Source organism: Seriola dumerili, unplaced genomic scaffold (genome assembly GCF_002260705.1).
Source record: "Seriola dumerili isolate Sdu_G_001 unplaced genomic scaffold, Sdu_1.0 BDQW01001821.1, whole genome shotgun sequence".
NCBI classification, from domain to species: domain Eukaryota; kingdom Metazoa; phylum Chordata; class Actinopteri; order Carangiformes; family Carangidae; genus Seriola; species Seriola dumerili.
Window position 1 is genome coordinate 174911 of NW_019176076.1, and position 23552 is coordinate 198462.

The window sequence follows — 23552 nt, forward strand, 5'->3', positions numbered from 1 at the left end:
GCATTAATACACAACGTTGCCTCTGTGTTCAGTTGGCAATGGTGCACCAGCACAGCAAGCACATTTTCCATCTCAGTTAGGGGAAATAATGAAATGGCAGTTTTGACTTTATAAAACTAAATTGTGTCTTATCTGGAGAGGGTATTTGACTGAAAGCGAATCATTTACATCTGCAATGTGCAAAGAGTGTGAAAGCCTTTTCTTCCTTCTTTTTTGGTTCAAATACGTAAGTATTAATAAGTATTAAGTATTAATGGTATTATGATTTAGCAACTTTTTAAAAAACAGACAAACCCAGAAGTGTCTTAGTAAGGAGGGCCATCATGTGCCACCAGAACAGCTTCAATGCACCTTGGCATTGATTATGCAAGTCTGAGACTCTACTGGAGGGGTGAATACAATTCTTCCAAAAGATACTCCCTCATTTGGTGTTTTGATGATGGTGGTGTAGAGTGCTGTCATAGGTGATTAACTGGGTTGAGATCTGGTGACTCTGAAGGCCATAGCATATGATTCACATTATTTTCATACTCATCAAACCATTCAGTAACCCCTCATGCCCTATGGATGGCATCATCATCATCCTGGAAGAGACCACTCTCATCAGGATAGAAATGTTTTGTCATAGGATAAAGGTGATCAGTCCGAACCACTTTGTATTGATTTGCAGTGGATCCAAACCATGCCAGAAAAAGGGCCTCCCACAGCATAACAGAGCCCCCAGATCCCCTTACTGCAGGGGTCAAGCATTCAGGCCTGTACCGTTCTCTTGGTGTACGCCACACATGCACTGGCCCACTTGTGGATAATATGATGAAGGATTACTCATCTGACCATATCACTTTTTTCCACATTTCTAAAGATTATTGCCTGTGGTTTTTGCACCAGTGAACAAGTATCCCTCTCTACGTAATTTGTATGGAACTGTTCTTGCTGACACACTCTGATCACGTGCTGCACTGACGTTCTCAGTCACCTGATGAACAGTTGATTCTTTATATTTCCTTACATATCGCACTAACACATGAGCATCCCAGTCATCAAATGTGCTCTGTCAACCATAATTTCCAACCCTATTTACTGACGTCTTTCCCGTAGATCTAAATGCAGATGTCACTTTAGTCACTGTTCCTATTGAAACACCAGCCAGTTGAGCAGTCTCTGTGACTGACGCTCCTCCCATCCACGCCCCAACAATGAAACCTCTTTCAAAGTCAGTTGGATCTTTTCCTTTTTGCCATCTTTGTACAAAATCAAAATCAACTGGGCCTGCTCAGCATTTTTATACCTGTCACAGAGCATGACTGGATGTTAAACTCTTAGCAGTCTAAGGGCTATTTTGACCATTGGTTTGATCACGTTGGCGTGATCAGTGACTGCTGAAGGTTAATTGTGCCATGCATTGCACCTGTGTGGAAGCAGCTGCATTTGTTATGTTTCTCCACTAATTTATTCAGGTTTTGCCTTTAATGTGTCCCCTCTCTGTATATTTCCTATTGGAGACACTGTAAACACAATTATTTCAGTATGTGAAAGGAAAACACATAAAAAACAACCATAAAGTACATTTCCTAACAAATCTGAATGTTCTTACCCACAAAACTTTGTTTCTCTGTGTCCCACAGTGGGGCAGCTCGCACACCATTTGCAACCAAGGCAAAGAATGCTTTCTTAACCTGTCAAGCAACATTTGAAAGGAGAAAATGAGATTATACAATAAGATCATAGATCAAAGATCAAACTTCACAACATGTGACTATCCTTTCTACAGCTGAAACAGTCTATTAATCTATATTTATATAGGATCTGTAACAATCCTGACTCCTAATGGTTGGAAAAAAATCAAGATATTTCACCTGCAGGCTCCCAAAACTTGTAATGGGAATTCTTTACATTTTTCTTGACAGTTCATAGACTGTTTAAGTGAAAAAATAATCAACAAATTAATGTCTAATTGAAAATAATCTTTAGTTGCAGCCCTGATCATTATCTGAAGGCATCACATTCACCAGTAGACAAACCTCTTTGAAGTGCTTTTTAAACTACTGATGGTTTTGTGTTGGTTTTAGTATTTCCACCTCTTTTAGATAAGGGTTCTTAACCCTTGGCTTCAGTGGATTTAGTGGTTGAAGATCTACACATCAAAGAGGCCGGACCTCCAAAGGATTACTGTTTAACAACTTTATGACAATCTCATCAACCAACTCAAAGAAACTGCTCTGAGGCAAAATAACCCTTCGGATTTTATTGAACATTAACTTCAGCTCTTTCAGTTCTCAAGACTAGCGACCTCAAAATCATATATGGTATTTTTCTCTTATTTATTTTTTAATTTATTACTTTTATTTTTACCACTTTTTCCACCAACTGTGGTGCAGCACACTTTGACGATGATGACGATGAACCATTTGTCATACATTTTAGGTGCTATCATGAAAAGGGAAGTGCAAATACAGAGACATAGGGACAATCAGTACTAACTTGGAGTGCTGTGTCGAACACAACCAGCTTCGAGCTTGTTGGGACGATGTCGTAGCACTTGTGGGATTTCATAAAGCGCATGTAAATATCACTCTCAGGTTCAGCAGCTGCAAGTAAAGAAGGCAGGAAAATACTTTTGGAGGAAGGATAAATCTCACAGGGAATATATAATGAGCGCCTGGAAACAAAACACACTCTCAGAGCCTAAACAACCATTACGCTTTGGACCACTTACTGCCACTTTACTGCTCCATCTCACTGATAATTACGCTCTGCTTTAAGCACCAACAAGCACAAAAACAGTGGAAAAACATGGGAAGCAAAGTACTGTAGGAGCTTAGATCCGTCATAGATGATGCACTTTGAAGATTACAGTAATTTTTTCCCCACATGTGGTGGAGAAACACTGAGCGGATTAGTTTGACTTAAAATAATTGTTTGTTCCAGCTAAATAAATGTAAAGATTTGCAACTCTCCTCTTTTCATATCATTGTAAACAATAAAAATAAAGGTTTTGGACTGGTGGTTAGATATTATTGCATCTTTTAGATGAATAAAATTGTATTCATTTATTAATGTATGAATTGCTAATTGTATATGTAGTTTTAAGCTTATAGCTTTTAACTGTCTTATTTCTTTTCCTGTCTATGTGTGTGTTGATCTGGGAAGCCAGATGCTGGAACATTTGCCCAAACAAGATTGTATAAAGTTTTTCTGAATTCAATCTAATTAAATCATGACAGTAAATCAGAGGACTTCATGTATTTATATTTTACAGACAACATGATCAACTAATCAAAATCATTTCCTAAAACATATGCTGCACCATGATCAAATGTAGAGGAAAGGCCTGTTGAATATCTTGTAGTCTCTCTAGCATTGGGTATCTGTCATCCTTCATCGATACCACTGCGTTAAATTCCCATTTAAACCAATGATTAGACATTTAAAAGAACAGGTGTTATAAACAAACCGGTGAAGTCAGCAGGCTGGAGAGGGAATCCCTTACATATATGACACAGATCAGAGTGGATGAATCGCACTGTCAACACAATCTTTAAAACGGATTTAACTCTAACATCTGTGACTTGGTAAAATATCCTCTTAAACTCGCAGCATCACTGAAATACCAATGATACCCTGATCATCTTTGCAATACATTAAGCCCGGACGAATTGCGTTGAAGGCATTAAAAACAGAGCAGTGGGTCAGCAGATACCGCATCGGGACACTTACCATCATCATCTAGTTCAAGTTTCTCCAGCATGCCTTCGAATAGACCGTAGACCTATGAGAGGGGAGGAGAAGGCAGAAGTTTGCAGTGAAGAGTGCAGCGGATCCTCACAACAACACACGGTTGCACACGACTAAACTTTGCTGTGAATTGTGAGTTAACAGCAGACTGAAGCGACTTTCCACCAGCGGCCCCAGCAGACCGGTCACATCGAGTCCAACTGTGGTGCGCAAACATAAAAAATAAAAAAATAAAAAAAACCGTCGCGCGCCACCAGCGTTTTACCGATTACATAAAGCTCCTCCAACTCCGCTAAATATACACAGGTAACGTGACAAACACCTTGTACTGTGGAGCTGCAACTTTAGTCGCACATTATTAATAGACTATACACACACCCCTCAAAACTCGGAGTGGAACAGTCCTGATCCATTTGCTGCAGTAGGGGGAACCAATGCGTACACGCTGCTCAAAACAACCACTTCACTAAGCGTGTCAGAATAAGTCCCACTACAATAAACCAGATGAATTCATTGTTAAAGCCATAATCTGCCAAACATAACTCACCGCAGGAAAAAATCTCTCGCATGAAGCGTGGGGATAATAAGCAGGAAGCTCCACGCACTGTGGACACACCCCTCCATGCAGAGCAACCTGGGTGCTTCACCATATTAGGAAATCCCTTACGTTGCTAAGCAGCAAGAAGCTGGGGATGCCTAGTCACATCCTCTGTTCATTTCGTCTGACAAATCGAGCAACATGGTTGAGATCTACAGATACAACTCCACAGCTCTGCTCCTTGGCAGCAGCAGGAAGATGAGAAAATGACAAGCAAATTGTGCTTTTTGCATCTCACACACAGCACAGGCGAGTTCCCAGCATGACATATGCTGTGTCATGCTGAGATATTAGCATGCTCAAAGTGTGCTTGTGTATACATGATTTCCCATAGTCCCTAATTTATTCAGTGTATTCACAACAAGCCACTGCAGCAGTATGAGAAAGCCTGTATACCGGTGCTGGGATGTTAAACAGTCCCTGGTGTCGTCCTGCAATGGTGACACAGCACTTCTCTTGCCAAAAACTACTCCTGCGCTTTCATAAATCTTGCGCTGCTGCATCACAGCAGGCATGCAGCCTGCTCTGGTATTACAGCAAACTCCAGGGAAGCAGACATTCACAAATCCATTAAATAAATTGCTTTAAAAAAATAAATTTGGCAAAAAGTCAAATCAGAAGATTATTTGTGGGCCTCCATTTATGTATGATGGGAGAGGAGGGGACACAGAGAGGCTGACAGGCACTGACTGGGTGTTAATATCAACAGTATACAATACTGGTGATGAAATATTGATTTAGCCACTCTGGCTAGAACCCACAATCACTCACAGCAGACAGGTCGAGACAGACCTTCAGATAATTATTCATTAAATCTGCACAGCCATGGAGTCATTCCTCACTAGCTGTAGATGTCTGGTCTCCCATCCTGACTCAGACTGCCTGAATCCTAATAAACCTTCAGAGAAAAGTCTTGTTGTGACAAAAGACTAAATTTGCTCTCAGCTGTTTTTGCAGTAACAGTCAATTGTGCAGCCACTTAGCTGACATCTAACACGGTTTGAGACATAGCCTCAGTGCTGAAACAATATTTACACCTTCTGTTCTGCCACTGATGCTCAGAGCAAATAGTGCAAACATGGGCTTGTTGACACAACTGCATGGTGAAGTATCAGAGCTTGAATTGAAGAGATTTGCATCTTTCATGCTTTCTGTTCACCACTGCCCAACTAAACCCTTATGAGTCTGAGTAAAGTAGCACATGACTTAGACAGAAGGCATGTAAGGCCACTTTTATGTAGCCACAAAGAAAAACAATTATCAGCTTCAACAACCCATGACCAAGCAGTTTTATCAGTGCTTTTCAGAAAATACAGCTTAATATTACCGATACTGAATTAGTGAAAAGATACAGCATTTTATCTGCAAATTCAGTTACATATTTAGACTTATTTTTTGAGTAAAAGCAATAAATATTTCACCCATTTTTTACAAAATCCCATGCATTTGTTACTTCTAAGCCACAGAGCTCACAAGCAGGAGCAGAACTGTCCTGAGGCAAACAAACAAATATCATGAATTCTTAAAATAGATGGCATTCCGATTTAAATGGCTACATAAAATGAGTAGCATTTTTGCAGTGAGACTCACTTGATGTGAGGTAGAGTAAGATGGCACAGGGCTTGAGGAAGGGATGGGGGGTTTAGCAGAGGGGAGGCTGAGACGCTGTCCTGTGTCTGGAGGTGTGGTGAGGGAGCGGGATCTGGAGCTCGGCTCCAAGCGTTCAGGGCTGGGCCCGCTCGGCTGGGCCTCCTGGGTGAACACAGGTTGGCTGGACACCTGGGTCGGGGTGGTGGGTGGTGTGGAGAGTCCAGAGGCTGCGGAGAGATAAAAAGGTCCGGAGTAGATACCTCAACTTATCTCTTGTTTCTCTGGATGTCAATCCATACTGCGCTGGCAGTGACACTGAGACGCAGTGCGGATTGACATCGATGATAGGCTTAGTTGTTAAGACTGAGGTGCTACAGTCGTGACTGCAGCAGATACCATCAATGCTGTCACATGCTCTAAGAGAGAAGGAATGCACATCTGATCCATCTGGGCCTGGCAGTCCTGAGTACTGAGAAACAACAAAGATACCAGAGTTTAATCCACAGCCCAGTCACTAACAGACAGGGATGCAGTAGGTAAACAAGCATTACAAATACAGCTAGAAAACTGAGTTACATTAAGCATCACATTAGCAATATGTTTGTGCTTTACCAGATGTATGACAACCATCATTTTTAGGAGTTTTCAAAAAACATATAACAACACACTGAATAAATTATAGAGACAAAAAAATATGGGTTTTTTGTATTTGCTGTGGGGCTACAATAATATAAGGAGTTTCTGTTATTTTTTTCTACCCAGTGTGGATGAAAGGTTTAAATAAAAAACTTGATCATATACCAACCCCTGAAACTATATGTAGGCTGGATTGTGCTGTCAAAATAATTTTACATCTTTTTGGTAATCAGAAGCTTGATAGATGCATTTTTAAAAGCTCAATCAATGAATAATATATTTAAGTAATGAGAAAACTCATTGTAAAACATGGGTTCAAATTATAAAGGCCCTATGCAGCCATGGATCACCCACACAGGTGTTTTCACTTATTTTGTCAATTAAGACCTCATCTAAAGACTGTGTGTGGGGGTGTAATTACAGCATAGCTCCACCCAACTTCAACCTCTAATTAACCAGAAGTGAAAACACCTGTGTGGGTTTGCTGAGCCTGTCATTTTTGTTAATCTAATTTCAGGTGTGTTTTCCAATCTTATTTTGTTTTATTGCCTGCTTTTTTTTTCTTAAAGTTGAAATGTTTGTTTACATCCACACTTTAAATTAGACCCAGTCCCTGGGGCTACATGATGCTGCAGGCACCTTCTACATTCAGGAAGAGGTGGGTTTAACCCTGCGTGTGATCAGAAGGCAAAGGCAAACCTGTGAGCGCTCCTGTTACGTTTCTCTGTGGGTTGCACCTTATTAAATTTTTAGTGTGACAAATTGGCTGCATCATGTCTTGAAAATAAAATGTGGATGATAGATAAACTGTAAATGTTAAAAAGCCTTGAAACAAATCACAAGAAGACACAATACCAAACAGATTTATCAAAAGTAATCGTTTTTAAAAATGTATTAATTAACTAACTGATTATATTTAACTGCTTACTCTAGGCGATAATTATTCCTGTGGCATATTCCTCAATAACACTGCAGTGAAAACAGTGACAGATGTTCTGCACATCTGCATCCCTCTGACTGTATTAATGAAAAATCCCTTGATGGCACTCCAAAGCTCATTTCATCTAAACTAATTCTAAACTTTAAAAAAAAAAAATCAATCAGCCAGTCAATAACAGATCACTACTTGGCAAAAGAAACACAATGAATCATGCAGGTCATCTTCTCTTCCTGTCTCATGAGTCCCTCCATAATAACTAGGCTGATTACAACATAAGCACCCGCATGAAGCCTAAGTCTAGTGTAACAGTCAGCTGTCCGTGATGCAGTTCCTCCTGTGACAGTGTCAGGGTGAAGGTGTCAGTCACATGACAGCCCCTGCACATATTCAGGCGTCACAATCTTATGCACGGTGGTGACATGCGACACTCGCGCTGCCTCGGCTCCACCCCACTGACATATTTCTGAGGCCAGACAATGAGGGACATGGATGATGTGGACCAAATGGTTCACATTACAGGACCTCGACCATGAGACTTCCAGTTGACTTTTATCATGTCCATATATCCAGCACTGGTGACAGTAATGCCAAGACTATGTAAATGTCACATGAGAACTCAACCGCCCGCGTGTTTCAGTAAATCATCCATTTGACTTGGTCATTTGTACCAAACTGAGATCATTAAGTAATTTGAACATATGACTGAGAAATGGGTTTAGTGCATATTCCTTAATTTGCACAGAAAGAAGTCCCTATATCAGCAACATGGTACAGTAATTTCACCTAATGTTATGTGATAAACCTTTTCTGCGATCTATACATGAGCTTCAAAAAGGAGAAGAGTAGTTTTTCATAAATAAGTCGCAGTGTGTCGGGCGACCATTTTTCCTTGGTCTGTCCAAGTGCACTCCACACTATCTCTTGACATTTAGTTGGTGTGCACCGGCCCTCTTTGGTGTGCCCTGCTTCCGCTGTGTAGCCTTCTTATTTTAGCCACGCTGTTGTGGCACATTCCACAGGAGGAGATAACAGTGGGGCTTGAAGCCCTCTCCTAAAACTGGTTAATAGGGGCCAGCTTGACACCACCCAGGAAAAAGGAAATAGATGTCTTGCTTTAAGTAATCCAGCCCATCTAACTTTACATGCATTAAAAAAAACCTCACACAGTGCCCTATATAATATTCTAGAGTGAGGGTATCTATAAGAACATACTGCAGACTGATAAGATGTCCTGATGTAACAGACACAGCTTTGTGTATGCAGGAAGACAAAAGAAGCATTGATTTAGAGAAATTAATCAATTATACAACCCACAGAAAATTTATCTGCAACTATTTTAATAAATTCATTTTTTTTGCCTGGAAAGGCCTTAAACAATAAATCAAATATTACCCCGTCCCAGCCTCTCAGTTGTGAGGAAAAGCTGTTTTTTTCCTAATGTGATAGTGGAGTAACTATTTTAGGGTTTTGGCTAAGGGATTTGGTTGGACAAAACAAGCAATGTGAAGATGTCACCTTGGGATTTAGAAAAATTCAGATTTTTATCTGTACTATGTACTATATTTTCAGCCCTAATATGAATTGCTAAACAAAAAATCTGCAATGTGGGCATTGATTCAGAGGTCTGTAACCAGGCTAATCTCTTCTGTTTGTTTTAATGTAATTTACTGCAATGCTGTGTTAGGGCAACACCTTTAAAAGCAGATCCTCTCAATCTGGGTGCCCCCTGAGGAGTCAGGAGAAAACAGGGTGTTTTTCAGTCACGTGGGGCTATACTGACTGGGAGCAACGTGAGCCCCATTGGTTGACGTCAGAGCAGCAGTGAGGCCTACACAGGCCCAATGGACATGCTGCTACAGCCATCTCTGGCCAGCTATTTAACATGATGAATCTCAACTGTGAATGACTATGTTTATAGAAGCACACTGGTTAGAACTGGTGTGTAGATTGTGAAGCAATAGATGATATAACAAACAGTCAGTAACCCCAATTAACAACACCATGCTAGGTATACCATAATACAAGCTCCCAGTAAAAAGGTTCACAATGTCACGTAGGTGTGCAAACTGCATCGCAGCAAAACATTTATGTGAGCAGTCAGAATTTAAACTAACATACAGTGTTGCTAAGAAGCACACAGATATCCTCTTAACTAGCCACTTCTGAAATTTCACACGTAAATGTCAGCTCCTTAAAGGGTGCAGTGAACACACAGCAACATAGCTGCAACCTCCACGTTGTGAGGCTCTGGATCAAAGGACTTATGGTTTAGGCTGCTGTGTCACCACATCATATACTGCTTTTATGACGAAGTCTATATCCTATACAACAACATATGGATGTACATCATTATGACAGGACTCTGGTCCTCTCATCTACTCCACCGAGGTCAGACTGGCTCTAAATCAGGAGCTGTGAAGTCTGTGATAAAGTGCCACTTGAACACCACACAGTGTGTGCCCCAACACTTCACTCATCAACCATTATGAGCAAACACTTTACAATAACTGCATTAAGTGCGCATGGTGGTCTGGACTTTTTGTTTGGCATCTGTCATTCCTGTCGTGGTGGTGTCGTGCTACCTATAATGTAAACCTGAAAGAATATTAAGCAATAAGAGTCTGATCCAAAACACAAGGACAAGCTGCAAAGATTCTCACTAGTTAAGCTTTAACGGTTCCTGTCTATTTTAATAAAGTTTTCAAACTGGAGCAGATATTCTGAAGAGACTCCCTTTGAATATGGGACAGAATAATGACACTGAACTTACTGTATCAAGTAGCATGGCTATAAATTACTCCACCATAATGGCAGGATTACTAAAAAATAAAAACAAATTAAATTTTTGCTGTTTCATTTCATTCACAGCATTATGTGAAACGACTTCAGTTAATTTTCACATACCATTACAACATTTAAATCACTGCAGATATATTAATCACTTACAATGCATGAAGCGCATTGCTGTATGTGCAGTGATTAAAATGTGTCTATGTATATGAATTTTGCAAAGTGATTAGTGACCTCTTGCCTCTCACACACAGTTTTACCACTTTGGCTTGTGTCCTGTCACTTTGTGCAGATGCTTTGAATGCATATGTGAAACCAGAGAGCAGCCACATAAGCAGAACCTAAACTATATGGAGCACCTATGGCTACAACAGCATTCAGGACATAGATGATACCAATACCAAATAAATAAAAATATAGATGCTCACTCTTTGTTCAATCGTAAGAATATTTATGCAGGATTACAAAAATGTATCATATATTATTCTGAAACCTTTAAATGTACTTAAGAGAAGATTATTGGACTACTGCAACAAAACGCAACAAAATTTCAAGACAAAGGTCTAACATAGCAGGTGAAGAGCACAACACATTACCAGAAAGACATGATGCCTCGGACTGATGCCTCCCTCCTAACCCATCTTGCTCCTTCCGTTTCTTGCTCCTTCTTAGACTGCCAAACCTCTTCATGGAACACAGTGGGTTGTGGGCTCAAAACTAAATCTGACCATGACCATCCACATCACGAAAGGGGAGCAGAAATGGCTTAAAGTGAGAGTCACTCCATTTCTAAGTGAAGAAAGTTGCGCAGAAGTTAAGGTGAAAGGTATATCCAACTGAGAACATCTAGAGAATGGTTAGTCTTTGAAGCGATTTGATCTGTTTTTAGAAGAGAAATGGTCCTCTTTCCTTATAGGACCAAACTGGTCGACTTCAATCGATGGATCAAGGAATATATAAATGATAGTCCTCTTTTAACTTCACGTGAATCCGCAGGAGAAGAATACATTTGGCTATTCCACGAAGTTGCACATTCTACTTTTTCTTGGAGCCAGCAGAACAGAATATGACAACCGCAGCAAGTCACCAATAAGGCTAAAAATCCTCCAGGGCCACAGACCAGCAAGAAGCCGCGTACACCATCTGTGTCAGCTCGTGTATTTGATGAAAAGGCTTGGAAAGTATGAAAGCTGTAAATTCCATACAGCTTCAGCAAAGAAATGTTCCTTTTGCAAGTGATGCAAATAACAACTGGCACGGACCGGAGCGCCTCTTCCCCCTCTCTCAGCACTGCCAGTGCTTTAAATTGTCAGGTGCAGCTGTGGGTGGCATCTCTTTAATATAGCACCCGTGTCAGCAGCCTGTAAAAGGAGGCCAGCCTGTGAAGGTTACACCAGCGATTGGCTGAGGCAGCACATCTCCCCGCCCCTCTCTTCCACTGCCCTCCCTTTTCCCGCAGAGTAAATTCAGCACAGGCACATCTGTCTCACTCCGTCTTCACGCAATTTCCTGTGATAAAAGCCTGCTCTATTTTAAATTCTTCTACATTTGCAGTTGAGCCATTACAGGGACTACAAATAAAGACATACAGGTTGTGGCTTTCAGCTGGGTGTCCAAAAGCTCTGCCATTTGTACATTCAGTTGTCTGTAAATTTTGGGGGCCTGACCTTTAAGATTGCACAGGCCAGCCCCCATCAGATGACAGCCGGGGGACATCCCATGTTCTGTCAGCTGATCAGAAAGCTTCCATTCAATACCACTAGCCTCTCCTACCCTTAACAGATGGCCCACCCAGTATTTGCTGCTCACATTAGCTACAGCATGCCCAGTACAGATCTCAATTAACATGTTATGCAAGTGTTCCACTCTGCTCAGTGGGTCAATGACCAACATGAGTTAGGGGTTGCCATATCAATGATGAAATCACTCACCTCAAACATCTTGTGATATTCACTGTAATATTTTTTTCATACCCTAGTAAAATTAATTCACTTCCGTTTGTTTTGAAGGTTGCTAAGTTTCATATCCAGGAGGATTTTAAATACTATCTAGGTTCCAAAAACACATCAATGTCTCCAAGGTGTATTTTGTTAAGCTCTTCCCTAGCTTAGCTTCCCCACTTAAAATAAAATCATCCTGCCCTTGTAAGGCCTGTGTTTTGTGAATTTGGAACGTCAAAACTGCCCAGTTCCTCTATTTACTGACAACATACAGCACACAGTAGCAACAGGGAGAATGAGAGAGAGACAGAAAAAAAAACTTGCATGGTTGTGAGAGGAGCTCCTGAGAGGCTGGTCACTTCCAGATAAGGGTATGAAAGCACTACACTTGCCTTCAGCAGTGAGAGACTGACAATGTCCAGGCAATGGGAAAACACATATTTAGAACAGCTGGAAATAAGAAGACATTCTGCTCTTATTTGTTGGAAATATGGATATAAATGCATCGGAGAAAAATCTGTTTTCCAATGAATAATATGCAAACGATACTAAATCAGATGTTCAGGAATACATACAATTTCCGAAGAAATGCCTCAATGTTTACAAAAAAGTAATACTGGAGATAAAAATATCAACCATAGTCTGAAAGTCAAGTCAAGACAAGACTATGCTTTCAGCACACCCTTGTGGCGAAAGTGGGGTGTCTACAAAAACATCCCACTAATAAAAATAGAAAGGCTGGTGTGCCCACTCAACTGCTGTATGATATTCATTTATAAGCATACTTTGTTGGTATAATCATTGGCTACCATTCACTTAAAGCCACATCATTAGTCAGTGAACCACTGGACAGGATGTAATGTCTCAAACCACAGCAGACACTGGTAATCCTGAGCAGCTGTCATGAAAAGGCCACAGAAGCTGGTGTGCTTTGCTGTGTTTTAGTTTGGTTACCATCAATAACAATCTCCAGAGTAAACGGAGCATGCTGACTCTTGAGGTCTGGCCCTTACAGAGCTATTCCGCCAACTACTGCCAAACTGACTCTGTGAGGAAACAGAGAAGAATGGGTATATGCACGAGCCAAAAACATATGACTCATCTTTGTGCCGTTTGATGCTGCTTCCAGCAGGGCTGTTGCCATGTGAAACAGGCTGGTTTTTGTTTGTCGGCCACCCAAATACATAGAGACACGAGAGCTGAAAATTTGCCTGATAGGTCTGTTCCTCATAATACAAGGCCTTGTTCTGTTTACTTTGTGTCATTTCCACATACCATTAGTACCATTATGTCATTATTGAGTTTTAATGGTGACATTGCTGTATGCCCATTTGAGGAATACCAAGCCTGTAACTTAATCTAATAAAATGACTTTGCAATGCACTCCTAGGATTGCAATGCAAGGAATTAAGAGCTAAAAAAACCCTCTTTGATTCTGATAATAAACAAAACCAACCATTTCCTTTTCCTAGAGAAAGTAGATGATGAAGAAGATGACTGATAATGAAGGAACATCTGTCTGACGAAGCTCGTGACCATGTTGAACAAGGCAAAGTGGGGTGGGTGGTTTCTTTTACCATGAAGAAACTTCTACGTCCTAATTGGCACAATAATGTTCAATGTGCATTCCTGTCAAAATGCTACATGTCACACTTTTATGTCACACGCTGCAAAATATCTGAACTCATGAACTCAATCAGATAGACGCAGGTTCCTGTATGTGGTTTTACCTTATACTTACAACAGGAAAACCAAGTCATCTTTGAAAGAACATAGTTTCATCTATTGTGCTTTACTTCCTCTACAACTGTCTTCCTCCTAGGTCTGCTCTTAGCACAAAATAACATGAGTATTAATCTGCTTTTTCACCACACTTTTAATGATCTTCCTTACTGGAAGTTACAAAACTATTAGAGCACAGTTGTAGTCAATTCACCAGCAGACACCTTTTCAGTTTCCATCAACAAGTGTTGAGTGTTCATCTTGAATGACCAGTCAGTGCAATGTTAGCATTCTGACTCACCTCTCCTGGTTCTGGAGAAGATTTTGATGCTTGCTGGTGTAGAGCTGGATGACGAGCGGAAGATACCACTGAAGCTCAGGCGGCGGGGGGACTTGGGTGGGGAGTTCTGGTGGGAGGGATAGGGGAAGATAGTTTTGGGTGAACCTGAGCTCGTCTTCGATTGCACTGGAGCAGACTGGGGACAGGGGGGAAGCGGGGCACTGGCAGGGCTCCTTGCAGACAGTCCTGTGGTGGGGCTGGCTGAATGGACGAGACGCTCTCCCTGAGAGACAATTAAGAGGCAGTTTTATATTCCTGCACTTGAGTTTATTTACGGTGTGTTCCTACAATATTAAATGAGACAGTGAGAGGTCGCAGAGCTAAACAGTGAAAAACTCAGAACAAGAACAAGAACCACACTGAATGAGGAAATGTAGAGAATAGAGATTTATTGTGAAATGACAGGCAGTGATTGCACTTTTTGTGGGGGCCTGCTATTCTGGTCACTTCTCTTTTTTTTTACACATATGTTTTGCATAGTTAGCCACATTGTAACCCTTAACGGTATCTCATAAAGAGTCGTATGAGCAAAGTGCAATAAGGCACATGCTCTTTCATGATCTATTTGTTAAACAAGGAGAGGAGATAAGAGTTACTGAAAAACCAACAATATTGACTACTAGACTTTCTTAATGCAGCATTTTTCATTTGTTTTCTAGTCAGTTTCTGGAGCTAATTTCACTCAAAACAAACAAACCTTAAGCAGAAACATCTAATTTTGTTGGACAAACAGCTGTATGAGACTTAATTAGAGCAAGAAGGAGAACAATACTGACAAGTTTGCAATTCATGCAACATTCAGCTGCAATGTTTAGCAGCTGAAATGATTTTGTAAAACACTGGACAGATCCAATGTTTCCTTCTAACTAAGATATCAAGTCTTGCTGTGTAGTGCATTCACAGGGCAACATGTTAAACAGCCTCAACCTTGATACAGGTTTTTAACAGCCCCATCAGGTTCATTATCAGACAATCAGGATTTCTCTTTGAGAGCATTTTTCATTATGTCTTTCTGTGTTTGTAAGTTTGTCTTTGCAAGGTCAGTATCGTGTAAACAGGCTGAGAAATCCTTCTTGTCTTCACTATGCAGATACCGAACCAAAACATGAGACGGCAGCCAATCTAGCTGGAGACACTGAGAGCCTCCTCCCACCACTGACTGCTGCCTGGTCTGGATGTGCCAATAACAAATCTTTTAACCATTTGTGGGCTCTGAAAACAGTGAAGCATTATAATATGCAGTGAGCTGTAGCTCAGGGGTTGTATTTACTGAAAACAGTGAAATGTAACAGTAGTGTTTTGGTAACATTGCTAGTAGATAAAAGACTGCATAATCTGGAAAAAACTGATCAGCTGCATGATGATATGAAGTGCAAAAAGAACCACTGCTCGTCTATAGGAAGGAAAATACACAAATAAAGACACTAGCGACTTGCTGAATTTGTAACAAATCAAATCAAAAAGTGGGAGGATTGTTTTGTCTAGTCTCCTTAACAAGGGTTCAGGATGGTATTTGCTAAAGGCTAGCCCTACTCCATATGCACATTTTTGTTTAAACCAATCCTGTGACAAATCTCAGGCAGTAAGAGCACACACCCATGTGTCTGTTTGCCAACAACTCTCCCTCTGTCATTGTGCAAGAGCTTGTTAGGGCAAGTGAACCAGCTATCAGGATTTTGTCTGGATATAGATCAGCTCTTTCAAAACACAAGACATTTCAGATTTTTAATCAGCATTGCACAAATATTACAGAGGTAAAACTGAAATATGTATTCTGGCGGACATAAGCTAACGGTCGAGGATTATTCCTATTCTATACTAATCAATTAGAGCAGACAGTAGGAGGAGGCTGCTTTCTTTTAGAAAAATCAATTTCCTGTATTCCTGTATGTGATCTTGCTACGCCTGGACACAGTGGGCGTAATGTTACTGTAAGCCAGCAAGGGTTGGCAGAATGGGAGAGATGGCCTTGTGTAATATTTTGCTCTCCCAGATCTGCGTCTAAATGTGTTCAAAGCCAAACAAACAGAGCCAAACAGACAAGATAAATCATGTCCAGGGAGAAAGCAAGCTTGAGAAAACAAACAATTGGCAAGTAAATGAAAAATGGTGACACAAATATAATTCAATGAAAATAATTTCTGTACCGTCTGAGCTCCACTTTTGGTTGAGCCACTTGTCTCAACTTGAGGGGAAGCGAATGCACCAAAGTCCTGCAAATAAAAGAAATCTGGGTGTTAAGGTGTTAAGGATAAATATAACTTCAAAGAAATAGAGCAGAAAAACAAAATGGCATGTATAAAAGGTAACATGAATGTCTTGTTAGCCACTACATGCTTCTTTAGCCAGTTTTAAAACAAAAACGAGAATGGTGTTCTTCTTCATCACTTTGAGGGAAAGTGATAATTCTTCATACCACCGCCTTTAGGCTTTTAGCATACTCAAAAAAGAAGACAAACATGTTTTACCACAGCGAAAACCTTTGCAAGACACATAACACACTCCTTCCCCATACCAAGGGCTGGATTTTACATTCCTCTTGAAACCGATGATGCTCCGTATGATGCAGCAGTTTAAGGACACAGATGTAATTAGGTGACAATGCAAACCTGTTTCCAATATCTTTTATGTAACTCTATCAGTGTTTCTACCGGGTTGAGATCTGGGCGTTTCATGTGCTGGTGGAAAACTCCAACACCAAGCACTTGAGAGTTGCCTATAAAGGCAGTGTTTCATTCACCTCTAGCTCACTCCTGATGCAGGAAGTCCTTTCCAAGTAAACATAACTGCAAATGGCACCTGCATATCCGTCAAACAAAAATATGAAAAAAATGTTGATATATGATAATAACTTGAAATCTTATATGAAAGACACAGGTCGTATGCAGTCCATGAATGATTAAATTGGAAAAGCTTGCTATAGATGGATCTGATGGATGCTATCTGAAAAATGTATGCCTGTGAGCTACAGCATCGTGGCTGTTATCAATGGTAGAAGACAAAACAAAACAGCTGTCGCCAAAGTGTGCACACAGTATCCTTATTTTGACACTGAAGAGCAGTTGATTCAAGAAAGCTTTAAAGTGTACAGTAATACCATTCAGTTCACAGCTCTTTGTAGGCTTGAGGAGCAAATTAAACACACAATACCAGAGACAAATTGCTCAGACTGATGAACAGTGGCAATTGTAAATCAGGCCTGACTGCTAAAATTAGGTTAGATAAACAGAGACCCTCAGTACAGGGACAGTAATGAATCATGACACATTGGTTTGGAGTAGGTTGGTTCCTCTGAAATGTTTCCTTTGCTTGGTGTCACATGTTTTTCCTCACAGTATTTAGACATATATATTAGTTTAAAGCTGCAGTGATTTGTCTTTTCATTAATCAGTTGATCTGAAATAATTTGGATCCATTTTGATCTGCAAGTCATTTTTTAAACAAAAATTTATATTATTCCAGCTGCTCAAATTGGATAACATTCTGTTCTTAGCAGTTGTCTACTTCTGTAAGCTGAATATCTTTGAGTTTTTGACTGTTGGCGGGACAAAACAAGACATCTGAAGACATCTGAAGACCTCACCTGGGCATTTGTTTTCACAATTTCCTGACATTTTAATCGAGATTATTCGAGTTGCAGCCGTAGCAGGGGAGTTGGCTACAATGACATCACGTTAAAGGGTTAGTGTAGGACATATTGATAGTGTTTACATAAGAGATATGTCCACAAATACATTTCCATCAATGACGGCGTACTAATAAATGACATATTGGTGGCTGACTGATGAACTGAAAAGTCGTAATGAAGAGACAGCTGTCAATCATGCACGCTCTCATACGTCGCGTGCGAGCACAGTCAACAAAAAACGGCTAATAACGGCTAAAAGTCCTGGTCCTGATTTCACAAAAAGTTCAACAACAACTCGATTTTTTTTCTTTTTTAAACAGTCACAGTAAGAAGCCAAATTAGTTGATACTTCACCGACTCACTGGCATGTTAATCCGCAGACTTCTCCTCTTCTTTGGCATTTTCTTTGAGCTCTGCTTGCTGGACTCCATCACCGTGCTTCCCATTTTTTTCCTTCAGAGGGGCAAAACACACAACAGTGAGCTAACTAACTGCTGCACCGCGGCTTCACACTGTAGACCGCCGCCCCCACCTTGCCTTCAGCTGCCCCCTCTTCTTACTACAACAACACGGAGGCACTGCCTCATCCACCAGGAAGTAGGCTTGGCAGTGGCGAAAAAGAGGCATGGCACTCATCTTCAAATGAGCTTCAACACGGACTGTTTACAGGTGTTGTGTCATAGTCTGCGCCGCCGAGAAATGTGTGTGCCCTAACCTGAAAACGGCATCAGTCTGTCTTTATTTTCTGAGTTCAGGCAAAGACACAATAACATTTTTATACTTTATACGTTTTATACTAACAAGCTATTATAAGGAAGTGAGGCTACAAATATTTAGGCTACTTGTCATTTCTTAAGCGCACTTCCTTTCCCTCCTACCATCATTTCCGTGTACGATGGCAAAACAAGAAATGGCTAAACTGAGGGCACACATCCAGGAAAACAAGTTTTTGGAGGGGAAGCTAATTTTGACACAGCACCAGGTAGGTCTTGTGTACACATGTGCTTAACCAACAGAGGTCAGTGCCACTCAGAATTTAACTGGATTATGTAATGCAATAAATGCAAAATATAGCTACTGTTAATGTCATTATCATTATTATTATTATTATTATTATTATTACAGCTCTTGTCAAAACACAGGTTACAAAGTAAAAGCAATAAGGCAGAAAATATGAAATTAAGAATCACCAAAAGTGCACAATCACCTGTGCTGTCATTTATTCCTAGAATTAACAGTTATGTGTAGGTACAAGAGTTCAATGATAAAGACAGGCTCTATACCTGGCCTATTTAGACCTTTATAAGTAATACCAATATCTTCTAAAATCAATTCTAAAATCCAATGGGAGCCAGTGCAAAGATGCTGGAATGGGAGAAATAAGACCATAAGTAAATTTTCATGTTTTTAGGATGATTAGCTTTTTGCAGTCTAAAGATGATAAGGAAGTAGTAGTATTTGGAAGTAGTCTCAGTTGGTGTAGACAGGATTGTTATACCTGACTTTTAAAATTAAAGTTACAATCAAAAACTATATTCATACTGAAGAAGCTTTTGGACAACCGTTTTTATATCAGCTGGACAATTCTGAAGGAAGGCATGCTTAGGTAAATTACAGGGGTAATAGTGTGTATGACAAAGAAGCAAAGAACAAAAATAAAGGAACAAAGAAAATACAGTGTGGTTAGGAATATGGTAACAAAGGGCAGCAATGCAAAATGATCCTAAACTGAACCTTGAGGAACTCCAGTTTGCTGATTCGAGGAGCTGCTAAATAAGCTGAAATAAGAAATAGAACAGCCACTTCTACTCAACTCTCTACTTTGGCACGAATGAACTGTAGGCCACCACCAACTCACTTTCTCTGCATGAATGACCAGTCACCTTCAAGGACCCATCAAATACAGCATAGACTGCTCAGGGCTTAACTCAATTAAATAGAGTAGTTTATCTAGAGCCTCAGAAACTTACCTGTACTCTTACGCTAAGACCAGCCCCCGACTTACTGTGTCAAGTTAGTGGTACATTAATTAAACACAATACTCAACATGTAAGCATAGCCTTAAGTAGATTAATGAAAGTCAGCTAATTTTTACTCCTTGTTAAAAGTGCATATAAGATATTTTATAAATGTTAAGTGTTACTCTGACATTATCAGAGGTATCTAGAGGCAGTATTTTAGTCACAGTCAAACCTGCAGTGAGACTCCCTGGACTGATTTTGGGATGTTTGTTGAAGACCCAGGCCCAGCACACAGAACAGGCAGATTAAAATCAGTTAAATTGCACCCATCAATGAAAATAATAGGGTCAGTCCTACAGAAGACAAGCTTGCACTCCTAGGCAATACAACTGGCACTAAAGGACGCTGTTATATATACCTTCATTTGTCCTGTAATTAAATTGCTTGGCTGTTTCTATAAAGTCAGAAATGGCTATAATATACGCAAACACTCAATATTTGAAAAAAAACTTTATACACAACATGCTAACATGTAAAATAGTTTATTTTTGTAAATGTTTCTAAATTCAATTCCACAAACTCCATACTCTGTACACTTCAAAAGGCATTTTCAAAAAAAAAAAAAAAAAAGAAAGAAAGAAAAAAATCTGACTACTTTACACGACCAAGAAAATGTAGCACAAACACACTGGCAGGATGATGTAATATCATACAAGAGAAGAAAAATATCAAGAAACAATTTTGTTACAACCATTCATTGAGAAAATATATACAATTGAGTCTTCGGAAAGTTAAAAAAATACATGCCATATACATTACAAGTTCTAAGACTGTCTCCAAAATTTTACAGTCAACTTGAAATTGTGCACGCAAAAACTCTTCCGTTTCTAAGCATGTGACTTGTGAAGTGTCAGTATAAGAAACATTTCTGATTAAGGAGAATGCCATTTCTGTCCAAAAAGGTACAACACCCTATGGTTCCAAATAAGAGTCCCCCATTCTTTCTGTCACATACTGGTTCGTCTAATTCACATCATCATTAGACGTTTGCACCTTGTTTTAAAAGTAAAGTAAAAACAGAAACAGATAAATACATGTTGGTGTTCCTATTTGTGTTAAAAAGTTAAAAAGTTGTTTTTTGGGTTTCAAAACCTAATTCACAGTTCTTTAAAATGAAACCTGATTAACAGCAAACAGATCACAACGATCTCTTACTATTTGAAGAGTCTTTTTTTTTTTTCTTTGTTTCTGTAACTGATAACTCGTTACGTTAGTCAACAAAAATATTTCTTTTTTGAGTGGTCAAAGTATGTGTAAGTCACAAAACAATACGCTACAATACCTTACTTTTAATACAACAAAAATACTTTGTGAATTATTGTGGTTATATTACAAATTCTGTACAGAATAATCATAATATATACTCTCAAACTGAAATAACGTCCATCTTAAATAAATTTCAATGACAAACAGAACAGAAACAATTCAAAAACACCCAAACATCAAGAAGGTTAAGGTAGTATTTGGTCGGTTATTCCTATAGTTTTCTTTATGTACATTTATACAAAAGTAACAGCATGTCTTCTTCAATCTTCAAAAACAATAGCAATCTAGCCTTCTTCAACTCAGTCTCATCATTTTGAGAATAAAATTCATTCACTCTAATAAATACAAAACCTCTCGAATTCCACACAAATCACATGACAGAGACCTATGATAAAACTGACTCATGGAATCAAGTATTTTAAAAGTTTGTGTGTGTGTGTGTGTATGTGTGTGTGTATGTGTGTGTGTGTGTGTATTTTCTTTTTTTTGTTTATTTTCTTTTTTTTTAGTGCAAGTTAATATTCCCTTCGCAGTATTCATTGCTGTACATTCCTCATTCAGTGATGTCTACATTTAGTCATACGGTATACATTAACAGTATGAAACAAAAGGGCCTGCCCTTAGTAAGCAATAAGGCCGCACCCTGCACAGTGCTTTCTCATTCGCTGGTGGATTCCTCACCCCATGTACACCAAACAAACACACAGATACATACAGACAGACAGAGGCATCTCATACAACAGAGCCCCTCACATATGGCACAAGTCACATCCTGCTACTGTGTTACATTTTCCCTTCCTCCACCCATGATTTTCCCAAGATCTTAATGAACCAATGCGTAAATTCATTCATCTCCTCCAAGGGTTCAGGCCTTCTGCTCATTCATGAAATCACTTTAGTGTGAAGCCTGCAGAGATCACAGTATCCACACACTATAGCAAGGAATGCATTTAGGTTTGTTGTTTTTCCTTAGTTAATCCACTTCCTGCATTCAGGAGCTCCGCAGTGGCAGGCGATCTTGTGCTGGCCCTCCACGGTGTCGAACTGGTAGTCGAAACACAGCTGGAGAACACAGACAGAAACGTCAGTTCTCGGCATCACATTTGCACATTTCAAACCAACACTCAGTCAAATTAAAGAAAAGGACACTCACCTCCTCTCCTTTTTCAATTCTGCGAATGCAGCTGATGATGATTTTGTAACCCCTTTCAAATGTCACCACCTCAGCAACACAGTTCGGGGCACAAGAGTGGTTGATATATCTGTATATGAAAAATGAAAAGAGATTTCTTTTTTACAATTAAAATTATTGCAAATAGTGAAAAAGTTATATTCTGAACTTACAAAAGTGTTTTAATAGATCTCAATTCCGAAAAATGTATATCATTATATTTTTTCTACTTCCAGTAGTCTTTCTATACTGCATCTTTAAATTCCAATAAAAACAGCTTCAAATTCACTGTCGCCTTTATAGAAATTCAAGTATGGCATAGGCCAAGGTTTTAAAGTGACTTGCAAAACACTTTCAATTTGAGCCTCCAGGGACAGCACTGGACTGTGAGGCAATACTGGCATAATAGAATGAATGGGGTGCCATCTTTGAACATGCGATCCATTTCTTTTACTGTGTAAGCACACCATTGTGCCACAGCCACAGTTGGAGCTGCAGGACCATGCAAGACTTAATCCTGCACACATCCATTATAAAAGTAGTATCACAATTTGAACTATTAGGTCCAGTATACATTATTTCTAAAATCCACCAAGATTAATGAATTAGTTTATTAGTTAATTAGTTTAATGGTAGATTTATTTAAGACACTAATCGAGGAGGTCCACAGTGGCAAACAATGTGCGCTTCACACCCAGGGAAAAAGTGAGGTAACAGAAACTGAGTGAACATACAAACCACAATACAAAAAAACAAAAACAACAAAAAAATGCACATGGAATCTTACTGTACCTTGCGAGCCCTCCAGTTCGAGTGGCATCAACAACATGTTCGCTGTCGATGCGGAACATGAACACTGCTCGGTTCTGTAAGGAAGAGAGAATTTATTTGCTGGTAAAAGTAACTTTAGACTAAAGGAATTTCAGCTCAGAAAGTATTTAACACAAATGTATACCTGAGATCTATAGATCTTCTCCTTGCTGTTGGCAACCTCATTTCGTAGGATGGTTCCATTGTACTCGATCACCATAGTTTGTTTTTCAATGTCTCTAGCAGCAAACAGCCCCAAGCCCTGTGAATACGTTATATATGAAGCTATCCATTTTGTCCACGGGAATCCAGGAGTATTAGTCTCATTCCATCAGAAAAAAAAATTAAACTGAATATTTATTTTT

General features: G+C 39.6%; 2 protein-coding genes across 4 annotated transcripts in view; both read right to left on the reverse strand.

Moving 5' to 3' along the window:
* The window catches only part of LOC111238978 (5'-AMP-activated protein kinase subunit gamma-2-like), a 37047-nt gene extending 18561 nt beyond the window's left edge, over nt 1-18486 (reverse strand). The window contains exons 1-7 of one of the 3 annotated variants that reach the window (XM_022768727.1): nt 18282-18486; nt 16439-16504; nt 14253-14514; nt 5924-6150; nt 3718-3769; nt 2482-2588; nt 1595-1676 (exon numbers count right to left, since the gene is read on the reverse strand). In XM_022768727.1, the coding sequence (XP_022624448.1) occupies nt 1595-1676; nt 2482-2588; nt 3718-3769; nt 5924-6150; nt 14253-14514; nt 16439-16504; nt 18282-18365 (880 nt within the window). In that variant the 5' untranslated portion in view covers nt 18366-18486. Of the gene's footprint in view, nt 1-1594; nt 1677-2481; nt 2589-3717; nt 3770-4282; nt 4310-5923; nt 6151-10885; nt 11563-14252; nt 14515-16438; nt 16505-18281 lie in introns of those variants that run through there. The other 2 variants (XM_022768728.1, XM_022768729.1) reach the window with 2 other exon arrangements.
* Nucleotides 18487-21108: 2622 nt separating this feature from the next.
* LOC111238975 (histone-lysine N-methyltransferase 2C-like) overlaps nt 21109-23552 on the reverse strand; it is a 59611-nt gene continuing 57167 nt past the window's right edge. The window contains exons 58-61 of the mRNA XM_022768719.1: nt 23333-23449; nt 23170-23243; nt 22360-22468; nt 21109-22268 (exon numbers count right to left, since the gene is read on the reverse strand). Coding sequence (XP_022624440.1) covers nt 22176-22268; nt 22360-22468; nt 23170-23243; nt 23333-23449 — 393 coding nt within the window. The 3' untranslated portion in view covers nt 21109-22175. The remainder of the gene's footprint in view (nt 22269-22359; nt 22469-23169; nt 23244-23332; nt 23450-23552) is intronic.